Source organism: Stegostoma tigrinum, chromosome 6 (genome assembly GCF_030684315.1).
Source record: "Stegostoma tigrinum isolate sSteTig4 chromosome 6, sSteTig4.hap1, whole genome shotgun sequence".
In the NCBI taxonomy this organism is placed as follows: Eukaryota; Metazoa; Chordata; class Chondrichthyes; order Orectolobiformes; family Stegostomatidae; genus Stegostoma; species Stegostoma tigrinum.
Window position 1 is genome coordinate 69,843,266 of NC_081359.1, and position 21,002 is coordinate 69,864,267.

At 38.2% G+C, this 21,002-nt stretch overlaps 1 protein-coding gene across 2 annotated transcripts in view; it reads right to left on the minus strand.

Moving 5' to 3' along the window:
- cwf19l2 (CWF19 like cell cycle control factor 2) overlaps positions 1 to 20,651 on the minus strand; it is a 121,859-nt gene extending 101,208 nt beyond the window's left edge. For both annotated transcript variants that reach the window (XM_059646630.1, XM_059646629.1), the window contains exons 1-3: positions 20,553 to 20,651; positions 14,723 to 14,833; positions 2,158 to 2,271 (exon numbers count right to left, since the gene is read on the minus strand). In XM_059646630.1, coding sequence (XP_059502613.1) covers positions 2,158 to 2,271; positions 14,723 to 14,833; positions 20,553 to 20,645 — 318 coding nt within the window. In that variant the 5' untranslated portion in view covers positions 20,646 to 20,651. The remainder of the gene's footprint in view (positions 1 to 2,157; positions 2,272 to 14,722; positions 14,834 to 20,552) is intronic.
- Positions 20,652 to 21,002: the final 351 nt, after the last annotated feature.

Here is a 21,002-nt window from a genome sequence, read left to right on the forward strand (position 1 = left end):
ATATCAACAATTATTGAGAGACAGATATGGTTCTTGCAGATGAACAATATTAACAGATGCTGGAGAACACTTAAACGCATCAGTTGGGAAGTTCGGGATGATAGTAAATCAACTGGGGTAACTTCATATAAACTACACAGCAGGTGCATAAATTGCGGTATTGTCACATTATCATGACAAAAATCTATCAAGTTAGTAAGTTAATAGGGATAGTTATCATAAAAGGGGTGATCTTTGTAAACACTGGCATATCAAAGAATGGATGTTGTGATATGTAAAGATGTACACTAATTTAAGACAATTAGGAAATGAGCACACATACTGTCTACGCACAGGCAAGCCAATGAAAAGTCAGGATGTCTCTGATCATGCATGGTGGTGACTATTGAGGGTTAAAATAAGCATTGATTCTTAGTGATTTGGTACACAAGAGAAGACCAACAAAGGGGAACTTGAGTCAACAGATGAGAACAACAGATGTGTGCCCAGTCAACTGGTATCACAAGCTGGGGTCCCAAATCATATCAATTGAAACCACTGCCTTTAAGTATAATTTCTTTTGCATTTGTTATAATTAACTTCATAAACTCTGTAAAACTTGTGAAAACACACCGATACCTGGAATTGAGATGTGTAACTATCCTAGAGCAGTAAGCTTTTAGATTAGCTCTTTCTATCTCAAACTTAGTCTATAATTGTAACTGACTTGGGTTTTACAAATAAAATTGCACAAATTCACCAAGGCTCCACAGACATCAACTTCTAAACCTACAACACTTACATTAAGGAGACAAAGAGCAGATAACACCAACTGTAAATTCCCCTCCAAGCCATCATTACAATTACTTAGAAATACATCCCTTCAATGTCACTGGGTCAAAATCCCAGAGCTCCCTAACAGTATTGTAAATGAGCCTGCTACATTTCAAAAGGCAGCATATCAGCCCTTTGTCAAGGGGAAATAGCAATGGGCAATAAATGCTGCCCAGCCAATTAAGTCTACATACCATATTATCATAGAAACCCTTCAGTGCAGAAATGGATCATTCAGCCCATCAAGTCCACACCAACCGTCTGGTGAGCATCCCACCCAGACCCAACCTCTACTCTATCCCTGTAACTCTGCAATTCCCATGGCCAAACTACCTAACCTGCACATCTTTGAACTGTGGCAGGAAATCAGAACACTCAGAGGAAATCCACACACACACGGGGAGAAAGAATGCGTGGAGTTTGCACAATCGCCCAAGGGAACCCAGGACCCTGGCACTGTGAGGGAGCTCTGCTAACCACTGTGCCAGCGTGCCGCCCTTGGAATTTTTTTTTTGAAATTCAAAGTAAACCACAAAATAGTACACCTTGATTCTAAAATTCTTACTGCCATGTGTAAATCTGTCCACGACAGTGTCCTTTCCAATCTTTGTAACCTCCTCCAGCCATGTAACTATCGAAAAAATCTGCTTTTCTCCAATCCTAATTTTTTAACACATTCCTCACTTCCTTCCACCCACCCTGACAGCCATACTGTCAGCTTTCTAGGTCTTAACCTTAATCCTCAAATAAAACTTCACTTTATTTTTTAAGAAACTTCTTAAAACCTTTTTCTTTGACTAGACCTTTGGTTACGCATCCTAATATCGCCTGAAGAGATTAACTTTTCCGTGAAGCACACGGGGCATGAAGGCTCTAAAAACACAAGATGTTGTTGTCTTTAGCACGCAAATTTCCTGCCAGCCAAATCCACAAACAGCTCAGTATTTGAGTTATAATTGCAGACTCCCAGCTTAAATTTTCAACATCACCGATTTTGTATCAGACTCATAGGATGCAAATCTGCAGAATAATGGTATTCCACTGAAATACAGGTAAATATATATTATTGAGGCACAGTATTTCAAGGGCTAAGTGACATTCATTCACATGTGTTCTAACCAATGCCAGCATAGAAGGGGTATCTCATCTTCTTACCTCTTCAATATACCTCTGCAATTGTCTATACTGGCAATCAGGGTAAAGCTGTTACCAGAAAATAAGCAACACCCTCACAATTATTCAAACGTAACTCAAGTGTTCCTTTCCATTTAAAACAGACCATTACATTTAAATAAGATATAAATATGGAGCATCTTACAGCAAGTTTTTAAAGTTGATACATACAGAAGAGCTTTCACTGAGCTGATCGGACTTTTCCTTCAGTTTTTTCTTTTTCTTTTCTTTTTTGCTTTTCTTCGCTTTTTTCCCTTTTTTCTTCTTTAATTTAACAGAATGTTCCTGTTTAAAGAATGACAACTTTGTTAGTTAACCATCAACAATGCTGAGCGTTCAGCTTGTCAATCATGTTTCTAAAAGAATAGAACAAATTCATCTTTTACCCAGCTTTGACCAAATCCAATGTAGTACCAGGATCAAAATCTTAGGAGGTTTTTAATTCACAAATGTGAACATGTTTTGGATTGTAAGTGGCAAACTACATAGGGTTAAATATTGAAGCAAATCAAAGCATGTGAAAACATGCCATGGCAGCATTTACCAATGATTTTCTGTTTGTTTACTTAATTGTCATTTATCACAGAACATGGTGGAACACAGGGCAGCTGCATGGGCAATACTGGATCTGATGTAGACAGCACAGTGCTGTTCAGGATGAGGGGAATAGCACTGTGAGTCAAAGCATTTAATGCAACAGCTAACTACTTGGGGGAACCCTTCTAAGTAAGATCTGGCAGCAGGCGTCCAGTAAGTCACTCAGAAGTTCCTTCTGACAAACCCCATTCCATTGAACAGCAGGCTTGAGCTACCACAGAGCTGAGAGAGTGGTTCTTACTAAAGTGCTTAAAGACAAGCCAGGGAGCCAGTGCTACTTCCACCACTGAGACTTCAGTACAAATCTCTAATGCACTTCTGAAGAGACACAAAGCTATACTGCACATAACCAAGGAAGGTCTGCTCAGCAGATTAAGTAATGACCAATTGCTTTAAGATCAGCAAATGAGGGAACTGCTTGGCTCCAGAGATTTACATTCACCAAATAAATTGCTGTTTGTAGAACAACAATCACACAGGATTTTTCTCAAACACACAAACTTTAATCATTAGAGGCCATTTTGGGGCTTTCTGACATAACGAGCTATATGAATTCACAATGATTACTGCTCATCTACTGATGTCCAAAACATTTGTTCCAGTTGTAACACAAAATTTAACTGACAGGAGGTAGTGCCTCCACAAACACTCTAAACTCAAGTGAAGAGGAAGCTCAGCACATCAATGCAAAAGACAAGAGTGAAGCAGTTGCATCTAGTTTCGACCAAATTAGCCAAGTAGACAGGCCATTTTGACTTCCCTGTGGTTGCCAGTACCACATCCCAACTGTGTCGCACTCCATGTGATATTATGAAATCGACAAAGGCAACAGATACAACAATGGACTTTGACAACATTTTAACAGCAATACTAAAGACTTGTGCTTCAGAATTAGCCATATTCCTGACCAGGCTACCACATTGGTGTTAGTTAGGCCCTGTTCACAAAAAGCACAAATTCAACCTGGCTAATTAATGTCCCATTAGACTACTGTGATGCAAGATCAGTGATTTATATATTACAATATTATGCATTCTGGATATTTGGATTTTGAATAGAGGCATGAGGGTTTGGTCATTGTTTACAAAGGATTTGGTGATATTTCCATCGCCATGGTGATGAATTTAAAAACACAGGCCTTCTGGAGAGGAATGGGGTTTTGTTGCCCTTGGACAAGTTTTACTAGCGAATATGGTACATAATACTGTAGAGTTCTCTGCTGTGAATACTATAAAGGAATGCTGTAGGGATTCGATGGGATTGTATTTTACTACATATTTTGAACTCTTTGTGTATGTAAATATAATTGATTTTTTTTTATTTCTTTGTTGCAGTAACTTCAACCTGCAGCATTATGCACTTGTGCTTCAGTGAAATCACACCTAGAGAGTTTCTAACCATCTCCCCTCAATATTTAATGCCAAGTAATCCACTATCAACATTCTGGCAGCTAGCATTAACAAAAGCTAAAATGAACTAGTTATATGAGTACTGTGGCTACAAGAACACATTACAGGCTAAGAATCCTGCAGCAGGTAACCTACCTCCTGAATCCCCAAAGCCTATCCACCATCTACAAGGCACAATTAACGAGTGTGATGGAACACTCCCCACTTGTCTAGATGAGTGTAATTCCAACAACACTCAAAAAGCTTGACACCATTCAGGACAAAGCACCCTCCAACACCAATGCACAGTAGCAGCAGTGTCATTTACAAGATGCACTGCTGAAATTCACCAAGGTTCCTTGGACAACATCTTTCAAACCCATGACTAATGCTATCTAGATGGATAAGGCCAGCAGATACAGGGGAATACCATCAGCTGCAAGTTTCTTTCCATGCCAGTCGCCATGCTGGCTTGAAATATATTGTCTTTTCTTCAGTGTCATTGAGCCTAAGTCTTGAAATTCCCCCCATTACAGTATTATGGGATATCTGCACCAAATAGATTGCAGTGGTTCAAGAAGGCAGTTCACTACATCTTCTCAAATGCATCTAAAGTTTGTCGAAAAGTTCTGGCCTAACCAGTGATGTTCATGAATTAATAAAAGAAAATTATGTTCAACTAGTCTCATTTAGCATTTGGTTAAGGTAACAGAGAGCTTTAATGGTAATGTGATTCAGATGCATATAGATTTTCAAAGGCTTTTGAAATAGTTCCACATAACAAGCTTGTCAACAATGTCCATGGAACAATGTGAATGTGGCAGATTGACTCAGAAGTTGGTTGTGTGACAGGGGGCAAAGAATAATGGAAATTTTTCCTAGAGGATACCATAGACTGGGGTTCTCTAAAGGTTGGTATTGGGACCCTGGCTTTCTCTTGATCTATGTTAGTGACTTGGTCTTCACAGCTCAGGTGACAATTTCAAAATGTGCAGTTGGCATAAGCTTGGAACTGTTAGGGAATGAGAGGATCATGACTGACATCAAAAAGCCACAGACAGACGATAAATAGGCAGCCGTGCCTGGTGATGTTTAATAAAGCAAAAGTACAAAGTGATACATTTTATTAGGATGAACAAGGAGAGGAAATATAAAAGATGCAATTAGAAAGGAGGTCAGAGCAGATGGACCTCGGGAGTTATATACACTAATCATTTGAAGAATATACAGCAGATTGAGAAAGAGGTTAACAAAGTGTGCAGGATCCTGGCTTTTATTAATCGATGCATAGACTACAAAAGTCCTAAAGTTATGATGAACCTTAATAAACACTTTCCTGGCCTAAACTAGAATACTATGCATGGTCATACGAGAGCATGCAGAAAGGATTTACCAGAATGGTTCCAGGATGAATGATATAAGTTATATGGATAGACTGGAGAAGCTGGCCCAGTTGTTACTACAAAAGAGAAGACTAATTAGAGATTACAAAGAGGCGTTCAGAGTGATGAGGGATCTGCACAGAGCAAATAGGGAAAAGTCGTTCCTGTTGGTGGAAGGGTCAAGGCCAAAAGGCAATAATTTAAATTATCTGCCAATAAAATAGGAATTGACAGGAGGAATATAACTTTTTAAGCAGTTAATTTTTACAACCTGGCATATAATGCCCGATTCTGTGATGGAGACAGGTTCAATCCAGTTTTTTTAAAAGCAAGTGCTACAATTAACTGAACAGAAGATACTTGCAAAATTGCTGGATAAAAATAGGGTAAGGGGATTAGCAGAACTGCTCTTGCAGAGTCAACACAGGCACAATGGGCCAAAAGGCTTTCAATGACTGGTGCAAGCGTTTTCGATTTCAATCACAAAATATCAATCTCTTTATTGATACAACACTATTATACTTTTACAGCTAACCCAATATCAGGAGTAACTCTATTAATCTCATGGCAACTGTCTGACGTTGAACAAGACTGATGCAACCTCGGTATTACATTGTGCTTCTGATTATGTGATCTTTAGTTTTGTTAAGAGCACCTATTTCCACCTTCTTAGTACGGATTTCCGCCAGGTGCTCTGGTTTCCTCTGAAAGTCCAAAGATGTGTAGGTTAGGTGGACTGGCCATGCTAAATTGCCTATAGTGTCCAGGGGTGTGTAAGTTAGGTGGATCAGCCATTGTAAATGCAGGGTTTCAGCGACAGGGTAGGGAAGTGAATCTGGTTGGGATGCTTTTCGGAGAGCCGGTGTGGACTTGTTCGGCCAAATGGTCTGTTTCCACACTGCACTGATTCTATGAAAACATACCTGGCTGGCCAAACACATACTGTCCTCCAAGATGTTGCTGAACATCACTGTCCATGTGCTACTATACATCGTGTCTTGTCCATCCATCATCTTTACTGATTTACTGCTTACTGGCCTATAATGGCATCCAAACTGTACACTTTGATTTTAAAATTCTTATTTCAGTTTTCAAACCCCCTCCTTGGCCTTATCTCTTCCTATCTCTAACTTCATCCAACCAGTTCCATCTGGTTCAATGCCAAGTTTTCTTTAATAATGATCTTGCTAAGTGCCTTTTCCCTATATTAAAGTATATTATTTCAAGTTGTTACAAATGCTTTCATTGATAATTTCAAGTGGTAAAGATCTACAAGATGCAATGTATCAAAGATCCTTTGACAGCATCTTCCAAACCCATGACCACTTCCATCTAGAAGGACAAAGGCAGCAGATTCATGGAAGCACCATCACATGCAAGTTCCCTTCAAGCAACTCAGCATCCTGGCTTGGAAATATCACCATTTCCTTGTCTAAATCCTAGAAGTTGCTCTGTATGAGCTTATAAAATTGGATTACTGTGGTTCAAGGCAGCGGCTCACCACCATCTTTACAAGAACAATTAGAGATGGTAGTAAATACTGGTCCAACCACTGAAGCCCATGTCCATTAAACGAACTTTAAAAATTAAAAGTTAATCTGCACTTCATTTCTTGTGCCAAAATGAATAACCTCACACTTATCCAAACACATTTCATCTACCATGCTCATACCTACTCTCTCAGCATGTCCAAATACCCCAGAAGCCTCTTTGCATCATTCTCAGAAGTCACATTCCAATCAAGTTTTGTATCATTTGGATATAGATTATGAACAGCTGAGGTCCAGGCACTAACCCTTGTGATAACCAACTAGCCACACAACACCATCCTGAAAATGACCCATATATTCCAATCTCTACTCCAACCGTCAACTAATTTTCAATCTATGATTGAATATTAGCCCTAGTCCTATGTGCTTTAATTTTCTTTACCAACCTCCAGTATGAGATGTTCTCAAAAGTGTTCTGAACATCCAAAAACACCACATCTTTTTGAACCTGCTAGTAACCTCCTCAAAAAAAAACTCTTCTCAGGTTTGTGAAACATGATTTCCTCCTCACTAATCCATGTTAACTCTAACTAGAGACAATTATTTCCTAAATATCCAATAATCCCATCCTTCATAATAGTTCTAGTATTTTCTAATCCACTAGTATCAGGTTAATAGGTAATTAGTTCCATGGTTTTTCTCCCTTCTTTCTTTCTTAAGCAGTGATTTTACATTTGCATCTTTCCAATTTACAAATACTACTGGAATATTAACAGAATATTGAAAGATCATTACAATATATCCACTATCTCTGTAGTTATCTCTTTTAGTAGTCTAGAGTACAAGTCAACAGTTCACGGGAATTTTTCAAACGTCAGACAAATCAGATTTTTCTCCTACTTTCTTCCTAATACTAATTCCTTTCCGTTTGACACTTACATTGGACCATTGTGTGTTTATTATTTTAGGAACGTTTCTTGTATCTTCCTATGAAGTCTGGCACAAAGTACTTATTTAGCTTCTGGGGCACTTCTTATTTTCTATTATAAATTCTCCAGACTCTGCCTATCGTGGACCCACGTTCGTCTTTTGTTAATTCTTTACCATTTGCCTACCCACAGATGCTTTTACAATCTGTTTTTAAGCTTCTTTCTGTTTTACAGTGACATTCTAGCCTGTCTTATTCCTCGAAATTTCTTGTTCCTATTTTGCTGAATTCTAAAATTCTTCCAATCTTCAGACTTTCAATTTCTTTTGGCAACTTTGTAAGATCCTCATGTGATCCAATACTATCTTAAACTTTCCTGGCGAGCAGTGACTCCCCTCACTTTTCCTGTTGGATGATTTTGCCTTATAACAGCGTGTTTTTCAACATCAAACAGTGATTAATTAAATAGTCTACCTACTATCAATCCTTATCATATTTTTTTAATCCCTCACAGCCACTTTCTTCCTCTCAGTTCCAGACTGAACTACTTCTTTGTCAAACTTTATAGACAATTCTATCATTCTATTGGTATTATACTAGAAGTTTTTTTTTCCACAGTAAGATTACTAATTAGACCTTTCTCATTGTATAATACAAGATCAAAAATAGCCTATGCCTTAGTGGTACTTTAATAGACGGCTCCAATAAACAATCCTGAATACATCCTCCGCAGCAAAGCAGCTCATTAGATTTATGCAATCTAAATGTAAGTGAAATCATCTAGAGATTACTGTATTCTCATGTTACATGAACTTCAATTTTTGTGATTTACACCATGCCCCACACCAATGGTTTTCAAGTGGTGTACAATGATAGGTGAGAAGCATGTCACAAAATTTTCAGGAAGCAGTGCCGCTTTACCCGGATGTTGAGACATTGTCCGAGCTGCCAATATTCTCCACAGCCTCAGTGTCTATTATTGAAGAAAGTATCTGCTGACACTATGCACCCATATTGGCTGCACACACGCAAGCTTTAACAGCAACGCAAGCTGACACTTCTGACAGCGCCTGTCAGTGCAGCAAGATTGGCAGGTGGCCCTCTCATCAATTCCTTCTAGATCAAAAAGCTGGCAGGTTCAATTTCCAACTAATCTGGTAAACTGCAATTCTCTCTATTTTGCTTTTTGCTCTGATCTAATGTTCACGAATGGTAAGAAATAGTTGAGTTGAGCAGATTTTGAAACTGTGCCGGTGCTCATGGTTGAAGACATAGTATTTTTGTTAGTGGATCTGAAACATAAATGCTTTTTATCCTTCTTCGCTTGTTGTATGTACGATGCTGCAAATCTCTCTTATAACGTCGTAACAATTGTGAATGCAGGTAGATGTGATATTAATGAGTAATCAATTCAGCTAATTATAGTTGGTGTGCCATGGAATTATTTGCAAAAAATCTGCACCATAATCTCTGGCTCTTCACCCTCTCCAAGAAGATAGCCAAACAGCACCTCTGCGACATCTTTCAGCTTGGCATCAGGGCAGCAACATACCTTGTTAGAGCCATATCTATGATCATAAAAGCGACTATTCCCCAAACTATTGAATCTCCACACAGATTTGCCCTTCCATTCTTTACTCAAAATTGTGCAGGGTGAACCAGCTGCAGTATCACCAGCTTGTCTCTTACTACATCATTTGATGAGCCACAGCCCTCACTAGTATTCAAAATGGAAAATCAAACAGTAGGTGAAATAGACTCAGAAGAGTACTGCTTTACTTGTCCAGACTTTCCAAACTGCCTCGCAATCACACATTCCCTCATTGCCTGCTTGGTATTAATCTACAATAACGACCACATTGTTTAGTGTGCCATTGACTTGGTTCTCACCTTGTGGATGCACCACTGCAACTCTTGCACTCGCAAGTGCTAGAAATCAGCTAGCTAGTGATCCTGACAAAAGGAAACAGAACAACGAAAGGACTTGTTCTCACCGTGATTATCGGAATTTAGACATAGCCAAACTTTAAAAAAAAACAGAACTCAACTACCTGCAATATTAAGAATTTTGAAATCAACTGTTGAGGTTGGTTGGCTCGCTGAGCTGGTTTTTGTTCTGCAACCGTTTAGTTACTGTGCTTGTTAACATCCTCAGTGCAACCTCTGAAGCAGCATCGGCGTGCTTTCCCGCCTAGTTTTTAAACTCTGGGGTCCGTTGCGATGGATTGCCTCACTTCCGGGTTCCCTCCGTAGTGGAATGTATATGGGGTCGAGTTCAATGTGTTTATTAATAGCATGCTTCGTGGAGTGCCATGCTTCTAGGAATTCTTGTGCTTGTCTCAACTGTTGAATTACTAATGTCAATGCTACTAGTAACCTCCACTGCAACAATCATAACACCATTTACTCTCCACGAACAATTCAGACACTGGTCCATATATTGTTTTCAAACTTGTACTTTTTATTTTACTCAGCTTTCACTGGAATCTATGTGTTTTATATTTGGTTTATATTAATTTGCTTGGTCTACCTAACAACAGACAATTAATCATGGCTCACTTTAAAGGAAGACACCTGATGTAATCTGCTCTGGATTTACCTCAATCACATAGATTACTAAAACTGAAGGTAAACTTAACCAGATACGGAGACTGGAAGTCGAGTGAAAGGTAATACTGCAAAAGAAAGAAGACATTATCCAAACTACCTACAACCAACTTAAAGTTTTCATTCCAACAAAGGAAAAGTCAGGGATCTTATGTATTACATGATCTCTTAAACTTCCTTTCTCAATGTTCCATAATTTCACTACTTAATTTCAATTATTCAGAAAGCATTTGATTGAATAATCAAATATAAACTACTTCTCTCTCTGTGACGAAAAGAATTAGTCTCCAATTAATGTATTTATGCTTATACATCTGAACACAAGAGTACACACATTGTCATAATGTTGACCTGAAACTGAAGACTGACGATTTCACCTGCCTCGAGGTCTTCTTCATTTAGATTATTTGCAATTACATTTTATGATGATAATTTCTCAGTTTCATAGCAACATTAGTAAAGTCAATTTTGATAAAAATCTTGGAAAAATCCACTGGGAAATGGAGAAGCAGATGTATTCATTAATATTTACGAGAGAAAATTAACTTTTGACTGAAAACAATTAAAATTAAGAAAGCTTCAACAGGCAAGGGAATTTCTTTTAATTTCATATTAATGTTATGACAATGTTTTCTCGCATGTGTTCACATGTATGCACATTAACAAAGATCGAAGACTAACTTAATATTTTCAATTATTAAATTTTCAACAGATTATTTTATGAGAATTCTGCATGAACAGATCTTGACAAAATCTTTAAAGTTAGCATTGCAAAGACTGATCCACAGGTCAAGGAATCAGGAAACAAGCAATCTTCTCGATAAAATAAAATTAAATTGGCTTTGTAAAAGGTGCATAAAATCATTATTCAGCTGTTAATTCATAATCGTGTTTGATTTCTCAGAATTATGAGCCCTAAAGGTTAGGAAAGTCCAAACACAAGTGTCTGTCTCACTTGTTCACTTCAGCACTCCTCTGGCTGAGAAAAACCTAAACAGAATCAGTTGCAATGTTTCACATTGTGGTAGTCTGCTAAAATTGATTGTTGAGAAAGCAAGGTTGCTAGTGCCATAGAACTGAACTGAAGCACCTAGTGGTTTCTTTCTTGGGATGGGTCCCAAGGATCATTAGCTAGGTCAGCATTTATTAGCCAGTCCTAAATGTGCTTGAGAAAGTAGCAGCGATTAGGGATAGTGAATAAATGCAGGGCTAGCCAGTGACACTTACAACTCAAAATCAAATTTAAGAGACATAAGAAAATTCAGAAATCACAAAAGTCTGTTTGTTGCTTAGAGAACTGCAAGTGTTTATTTTTAAATATACTTTAACATTAACCAACATTCAAGAAGAAGAGTTTCTTATTTCTCTATCTTGTTACTCATTACTCTCTACAAGTCACACTTTGAATGCTTTACTAGAATTCAAATCCTTGCTATTGAAAAAAATGTGAATTAGTTATGCTACAGCACTGTTAAATTACCTTTGAAGAATAAAAATCTTCTCAGTGTGATCTAAGTGCTGCCAAAAAATCATTAACGTTCAAGTTATCAGCAAATTAAAGTCCAATTAAAATGGAAAGCAGCTGGAAGCTTGTTTGAGCGCTGCAGTCATCAAATCTGCGTTTGGTCTCCCCCCGCGTAAAGGAGACCACACTGTCAGTAACATATGAAATTGAAAGAAGCATAAGTAAATCGCTGCTTTACCTTGAACAGTTAGGAGAACAAACATTAGTAGATAACTTACTCCAGGAACAGAAACAGACAAGTCAAGAAAGGAAAGGGAAGTATTGAAGATGGACAGTAGGAACAAAGGATACAGGGTTTAGAGCAGGAATGAGCCCTTTAAACCCTTAAAGTCTACTTCACCATTAAATAAGGTCATGGCTGAATAAGCGCATTCCAATACCTTGGATTCACTTGTCTCTCAAAAATCTAACTCATCCTTGTACTTATTTGAAGATCCAGCCTGTAATACCTTCTGAAGAAGGCAATTCCACATCATAATGGCCCTCTGACAGAAAGAATTTCTCCTTATCTCTGTTTGAAAAGGGAGACCACTTATTCTGAAACTATGTCCTTTGGTTTCAGTCTCTCTGCAAGTAGTGACATCCTCTTGATATCGTTATATCCAGTTCTCAACTTCAGTAAGTACACTCCCAACCTGTTCCACTTTTCTTCACAAGATAATGCTTTCATCCCTAGAATAAGTCAACCATTAGAAGGTAAGAGAAAGGTGCAAACTGGAAGCAAAATTAGTGATTTTCTCCAGTTCTTTGTGTGAGCAGGATATGGTCAACGATGTACTGGAGAACAGCAGGTAAGGTGAAGCCCCAACGCAAGTAGTCAGCATCAATGAGAGAAGCAGGCAATGTGAAGACTCCAAAACAAGCAATCAAAAATAAATCTGCGATGGTTGACTGGACTTGGTTGCTGCTCTACTACACAGGAAGGAGCTAGTTGTTTGGTGAGTGGTTAAGGTCTTTGCTATTTTAAGTGTACAGATTAGTGGCAAAGTTAATGAAACATATAAAGGCAACATGAATGAGTGCATAATACATTAAAAAATTAAAATTCATTAAAGATGGCAATGGAGGTGATAAGTCAAAGTCGCAGCCTGTGGGAATTCCAAGACCGCAATAGATGTGTGACACTCGAGCAACTTCAGCGCAGAGTTCGTGCGCCGGAAGCTGAACAACGAACGATGCGACAGATCACACAGGAGGAAACTTACCTAGATTGTTTGCACCAGGACACTGTCACATTACTTAAGTTAGAGTCTTTCTATTTGGTCAATGTAATTGTGACTGGGGAAGGTAAAAGCTGTCATGAAACAGCAATTTACTTTTACTTATTTCTTTGACAATTTGTTATGTTAATATTGCAACCAGTTAAACAAGTCATTAGGGCTAATTAATTAACTAACTCATTGTGTAGCTATAAAGGGAAATAGTTGTATGGAAGGACCTGAGAGACTGAGGAGCTGATAAACACTATTCTCGAAGAAAGGTATTTTAGGTAGCGTTCAGCAAACTAGCTTGGATCCAAATTGACATAACATATTGTACTCCCTGCTCATGAACTCCTCTCTAGTGGGGAGACCAAATCAACACTGGGTGATTGTCATACTGAGCCTTCTGGAGTCTATAAAAACCAAAAGAACCAACAATGCTGCAAATCAGAAGCAAAAACAGAAATTGCTGGAAAAGCCCAGCAGGATCGGCAGCATCTGTGGAGAGAAATCAGAATTAATGTTTCGGGTTAAGTAAATCCTTCCTCAGAACCTCCAGAATCAATACTCAGTTGATAAGTTTTACATCTTAGCCATTACTCCCACTTCTGCAGATACGTGCTAGCAATGGTTTGGCTGTTGCCAGTTATACCTCACCTAGATCCAACTGTTAGTTCTTTACTTGGTCAATTACAATGTTTGCTGAGCTTGCATCATCATTCCAATTGTCATTTAAATTACTCCTGCCTCTATCTTACCAACTTTCCCTTTCATGCTGCCCTCATTGGCTCCTTTCACTGCTTGTTTGATCATCTAAACTTGTTGTATCTCTACTTTACTCTATTTCTGATCTAAGGTTACAGATCTGAAACATTAATTCTTTGGCCCTCTTCACAAACAACATTTGCCGAATATTTCCAGCATTTTCTGTTTTTATTTTGGCATTCCTGCATCTGCAGAATTTTTTTTACGTGTGCATTTCAATATTTCTTTTTTGCCCAGACCTGTTTTGGCTACCTAATAATCCTCCCATCAATGGCTTCTCTTTACTGTATCCTAATTGATCTTAGGATCACATTAGTGATAAAAATTCATAAACTAGCAAAGCCAGCAAAACACTGCACGTGAATCTATCATCCTAGGCATTATTAATTTCAAAAACATGTACCAACAAACTTGCAGGACACTGTTACTGATTTGGTTGTCACTACATTTTGTGCTAGTTCATCTCCCAACCCCACTCTCACAGGTATCTTCAGCTCTATAATCAACCCCAACCATCACGCAACATTGAACTCTCTCTCTAAATCCCTGCTATTTTTCTTTCTAACGTAAAAGCCAACTTGAAGCCTACATTTGTCTTTGCTCATTAGTAATCTTCAATGTCCATTTTCGTTGTTAAATCCTTTGAGACATTTACTTTGCTACAGGTTCACTAAAAATGCAAATTATTGTTGTCCATGGAGAAAAATGTCAATGCTGATATCATCCAGGTTGAATTCTTAAAGATGTTTAATTTTACAAGAGACAATTTCCAGCTCTTTCACTCTTGCAGTTAGGTCAATAAAACTTCCGGAGGAATTTTTATTTAGGATATATATAAAGCACTTTTAATACCTCTGAAAACTGCTCTAGTCGCTCATTGACTTCTGGTAACATCCACGTGTCCTCACCACGTAAGTGCTTGAGCTGCTTCCATTGCTCTTCCCTTTGATATTTAGTTTGAGCCTATAATGGAACGAGAAAAGGTTTAGTAAAGACATGAATGCTGAAGATTCTCTACAAATATATATTTAAATCAGCTTTTTCTATATAAAAAAGAACAATCACAGTTCATGCATGAAGATAATAGCCTTTAGAAAATTGATGAATTCAGATAAACACTTATGCACGACCTATACAAAGAATTTCAAGTACGCAATTTTCTTTTCCTTAGTGTTTCCACTGTAAAATAATTCTGGTCCAAGAACAAAGTCTAATCCAATTAAACTTAACTGGAACCATATCTATTGTTTCTAAACACCAATCATCTGGAAATAATTTGAGGCGAGCCAAACAAATTAAGAAACTCACCATTCGACTGGTCAGGCACTGCCAAAGGGAATTAGCTCTGTAAAAATACTTTCTATATAAATAACTAAAACAATATTTATAAGTTTTAAATGTTTTGTCATTGTCTTACATGCCAGAGAATTTTAACATCTATGATATTTTTCCATTCGGACCCCTATGATTAGGTATTCTACATTGATCTTTACCTGGAATGACCTTTAACAAAAGATATCCACCAACCTTAACTGGCCTAATTTCCATATAAGCACAGACCCTCAATGTGGATGACTCTTACCTGCCATATTAAATGACTTAGCAAGTAAGATGCCTTGAAGGATTGTTTGGATAGAAATGAAGTGCAGAGATTTGGGAAAAGGGAGGTTACTGACAACAGGTAATAGAATTGGTGTCAGCACGATGTGCAAATGGCCTTCTTCTGTGCTGTAACAATTTTGTGAATCTGTGAAGTCATTCCTGTCAAGGGCAACAAATACCGACCTTACCAGCAACACACACACCTCCTACAAGGAAAACAAATATAAACCACAAGATAGAAATTGAGTACAATGTACTTCTGATAATTCAAAGTGATTGTTTCACTGCTTAAAACTATCCAATAATTTTATCAATTATGCATCATAAGTGGGAAATTAGTGCTCCACATTTAAATAAATCTGATAAAATTGAAGTAATTTTGCATTAAGGAATGACTGCATTATGTTATTACAGTATCAAGTATCTAAAAACAAGGGACCAAAATATTTTTTACCCACACAAAGATCTCATAAAAATAACCTTTTCAAACAAAAGTGTATTTCAGACAAAACTGAATTGTGTGACTCATCAGTTTAGAATGCTAAAGACATTGTGAGACTCTAGGATTTCAATTGTCAGTTTCTTGTACAAATTTGGTAACCAGCAGCTCTGGAATTTTTAAACAGCGAACATTGTCAAAAGAGGCAGAATGCTGTTATGATGACCCCCAACTGTGTTATTTCTGACTAAGTCAATCCCAGAGTTAAATCTGACTTGACAGATAATATTTTTTATTTTATTTGTTTTTTTTTAATGGGGTGGTCTTTCAGTAATATACAAGCATGCAATGCTGCAGATTTGGTTTTAGAAATGACATAGATGTTTATGACACTAAACCAATGAGGATAAGATGTTTTATAAATAAACAGAACAAAAACTAAGTTTAAACACACAGTCAAATCCCATTAAATGGAACAACATCCCTTTCTTTGCAGCACTCACATCAGAGAGAATTCCTTTCTCTCGCACATCTTGAATGGTGAACTTAACAGATGCTTCAATTCCTAGCCTTGAGCATCTGACAGCCTCTTCCTGCATGAACAGTCTTAATATATTTGCCTTAAACTTTGACAGTGTCAAACAATACCAGCAGAGTTTTAAGCACACACCTCTGATCTGGAATTTTGAAAGTAAAGTCCTTACCAGGACTCCAGCAGAGGCCTCAGCAATGTCCCGCACAACCTCCACGTGACATCGCAAAACCTAAACTCAAAGGTGAGTATTGAAGGCAAGCGTGTTAAATGCCTTCTTAACCACACTGTCTACACGTGATGCAAATTTCAAACAATCCCTAATGGCCTCTGTTCCACAACATTATCCAATGATTAATTGTACAAGTCCTGCCCCGATTGTTTTACCAAAATGGAATACCTCGCATTTATCCAAATTAAACTCCATCTGCCACTCCTCAGCCCATTGACTCAATCGATCAAGATCTCTTTGTAATCTTAGATACTCATTTTCACTGTCCACAATACCAACAATTTTGGTGTCATCTACAAACTTACTATGTTTTCTACATTCTCATGCATATAGATGACAAAATTGTGGACACAGCACCAACTTCTGTGGAGCACTGCTGGTGGCAGGCCTCCACAATCACCCTGTTTTCTACAGTCAAGTCAATTTTGTATCAATCAGCAAGCTCACACTGAATTCCATGAGGTCTAACTTTAGTCATCAGTCTACCATGCAGAACCCTGTCAAAGGCTTTGCTAAAATCCATGTAAATGAAATTTACCAAATCAATAACATTCTGCCCTCATCAATATTTTTTGATTATCTCCTCAAAAAACTCAGATCAAGTTTGTGAGACACAATTTCCCTCACAAATGCCATGCTGACTATCCATAATAAGTCTTTGTCTCTCCAAATGCATGTAAATCCTTTCAAAATCAGGTCCAAAACTTACACATCACCACGTCGGGCTCACAGGTCTATAGTTCTCAGACTTCTATTTATAGCCTTTCTTAAATTAAGGCACAACATTAGCCTCCCTCCTGGCCTCTGGCACCGCATCCATAGTTATAGATGAAACAAATATCTCCGCTAGGGATCCTGCAATTTCTTCCCTAACGTCCCACAAGATGCTGGGATACAGATGATTAGGTCCTGGAGATTTATCCACATTTGTATTTTCTAAGGCCCCAGCACTTCCTCTTCTGTAATGTGAATTTTTTTCAAAACATCACTATTTATTTCCCAAATTCTCTAGCCTCCATTCCTTTCTCAATAGTAAGAACTATTGCGAAATCTTCATTCAGTATCTCTTCCATCTCCTGAGGTTCAACATATAGATAGCTTTATTGATCATTATGGGGCTTGATTCACTCCCTAGCTTTTGCTGTTAACATACTTGCAGACTCTCTTCAGATTATCCTTAAACTTATCTGCCTAGGCTATCACATATGATCTTTTTGCCCGAGATAACAAGGTGTAGAGCTGGATGAACACAGCAGACCAAGCAGCATCAGAGAAGCAGCAAGGCTGACATTTTGGGCCTATACCCTTCTTCAGCCTTCCTGCACCTCTGATGCTGCTTGGCCTGCTGTATTCATCCAGCTCTACTCCTTGTTATCTCAGATTCCCCAGCATCTGCAGTTCCCATGGCCCCTTCTCTTTTTGCCCTCCTGATTTCCCTCTCAAGAATGACTCTACACTCTTTATACTCTTCAAGGCATTCATTAGATCCCAGCTGCCCATATCTAATGTACGACTCTTATTCTTAACCAGAACCTCAATATCTTTATTCATCCATTGACCCCTACTCTTATCAGCTTTGCCCTCCACTCTAATAGGAACAGAGTTCCTCTAAACTCTCATGAGCACACCATTAAAAGCTTCCACTTGTCAAATTGCATGGTGTTCTATCTATAAATATAACACCTCCTTTACAGGCATTTTTGATTAACTGGCACCATCTCCTGGAGCATATAGTTTTCTTACATAAAGGCGAATATTAGGATCTAAAATGAACTGCCTTAGTGTGTTGTGCAGCCAAACAGATTAGGCCTTTCAAAATGAAACTAGATAAACAACTGACAATAAATGATTTGCAGTGTTAAAGAAAAAAGAGCAAGGGAATTGAGCTAGGTGATCTTTCCTGTGCAGACTTAGGAAGGCAAATGGTCTCCTTTGGTGCTATAACCATTTCCTGTTTCTACGAATACGTGTATATTGTTGTAAAATACTAATTTTTTTTACAAAAAGCTACCAATTTTAACTTCTGACTTGAATTCAGATGAATTAACAAGGCTGAAATCTTGATCAAGTGCTGCAATATCTTGCCACTATGCTTCACCAACTCACATAACAATTTATTTCATCGCGAATGCGAGGAATGCACAGAAAACAGCTTTACTTAAAAAGGGCCAAAGTACAAAATATTTAGATTTTACTTCAGTTTTCCTTTCCTCCTATAATATTTTTCCTGCTGAAGATATGCACATGAGAACATGCAAAATTAGGAGCAGGCCATTCACCACCTCGCCTCCAAATCATCAAGTACATAGGATGGCGTGTAGAGGGTGGGCCTTTGTTGGAAAGGGAATGAAGGTTAGAATTAGGGCACTGAGAAGTTCACACCTGAAATACTCTATAGTTTTGTTCCCTTACACAAGGTAAGATATACCTGCATTACAAGCAGTTCAGAAAAGCACAATGATTCTGAGGGAGCTTAACAGGGCAGATGTTAAGAGGATTTTCTTTTGCGCTCACATGAGAATTTAGAATTCAAACAAGTACGTTCAAAATTAGATGTCATCCATTTGTGACAGAGATGAGCAGCAAATCTTCTCTGAGGATTCTTAATCTTTGAAATTCCCTTCCACAGAGCAGTGGGGTCACTATGTTCAAGGTAGAGTTAGACAGATTCTTGATAGACAAGGGAGTCAAGGGCTGTGAGGGATATGTAAACATATGAACTGAGGCAACAGTAAGCCTTTAAGCCCCTCAATCCTAGATTCCATTCAATAAAATCATGGCAGATTGGATCACTCCACATTCCTGTCTACACACAACAGCCTTTCACCCACTTGTTCACCAAGAACTTGTCTACCTTTACCTTAAAAATATTCAAGGGCTCTGCTTCCACAACATTTTGGGATCCAAAAACTCATAACCCGCAAAAAAATCTTATCTGCCCAAAATAGGTGACCCCTTATTTTTAAGATAGTTAGATCTATGAGTCACTTTGCTTACAAAGAAGAAACAACCTTTTCACCTGCAATCTGTCAAGACCCTCAGGATCCTGAATATTTCAACCAAGTGCATCTTACTCTTCTAACTCCTGCAAAATCAAGCCTAGCCTGTCCCAATATTTCCTCAGAAGACAATTTGTCCATTCCAGATATGAGTTTAGCAAGGGTGCTTTTACCTCCTTCCTTAAAAAGGAAACTAATACTGTACAAAGGACTCCAAATGTATACTCACCAATGCTCCACATAACTGAAGTATAATCTACCAACGTTTATATTCAATTCCCCTAACAATAAATAATAACATTTTCTTGTTATCCTACTTAGTTGTTGCACCCGCTCAATAATATTTTGCAACTCATGCACTTGGACGCTTAGATCCCTCCAAACCTAAGAGTTCAGCAATCTCTTACTGCTTAGACAATATGCTTTTTTATTCTTCCTGCCAAAATCGACAATTTTGTATTTCCGCACGTTATACTCCGTTTGCCAGATCCTTGCCCATTCATTGGAGTCTACAACATTTGGCAGCCTCCTTACGAGCACTTTACAACTTGCATTACTAATTATTTTTAAATTTAGCAGCTATATCTTCAATCCCTTCATCCAAGCCATATCTATAAACTAAAAATAAGGACACCCCAGCACTTTTTAATTGACACGAATAAACTAATTAAATACAAACAGTAAAGGTTAACTTTATAAGTGAATTCACCCAACCCTTGCGAAGTTGACATTCCTCGGGCTGTCAACAACGCCGTAAGCTATTTGGCCTCTCGCTGTGTTTACTATGGGTGATGGGGAGGGGGCTCGGTTAAAAGTGTTAGATCGTCTGCGTCCTGGTCACGGCTGATGCAAACAAATAGACAGAACTGAGACAATACCTTGGTCACAATTTCCTCTCTCGCTTTTCGTTTAAATTCTCTTCGTTCCTCGATTGCTTTCGCACTTTCAAACCTGCCTCCGTATTCCGCCATCTTGCCTTTACCTTAGCAACAAGAACTTTTACGACAGCCGTCGTGAAGATTCGCCGGTGTCCCGGAAGCTGCGCGCGCACACTTGGAAGAATTGTTGCTTTCTTCTCCTTTTCAGTTGTTTATACGAGAATTAGATATAAACAAAAACAGAAGTTATTGGAAAAGCTCAGCAGGTCTGGCAGCATCTGTGAAAAATAGTCAGAGCGTTCTGAGGAAAGGCCACTGAACCCGAAACGTTAACACTGATTTTTTTTCCTTCACAAATATTGCCAGACCTGCTGACCTTTTCCAGCAACTTATGTTTTTGTTTCTGATTTACAGCATCCTCAGTTCTTTCGGTTTTAATTGGATATAAAC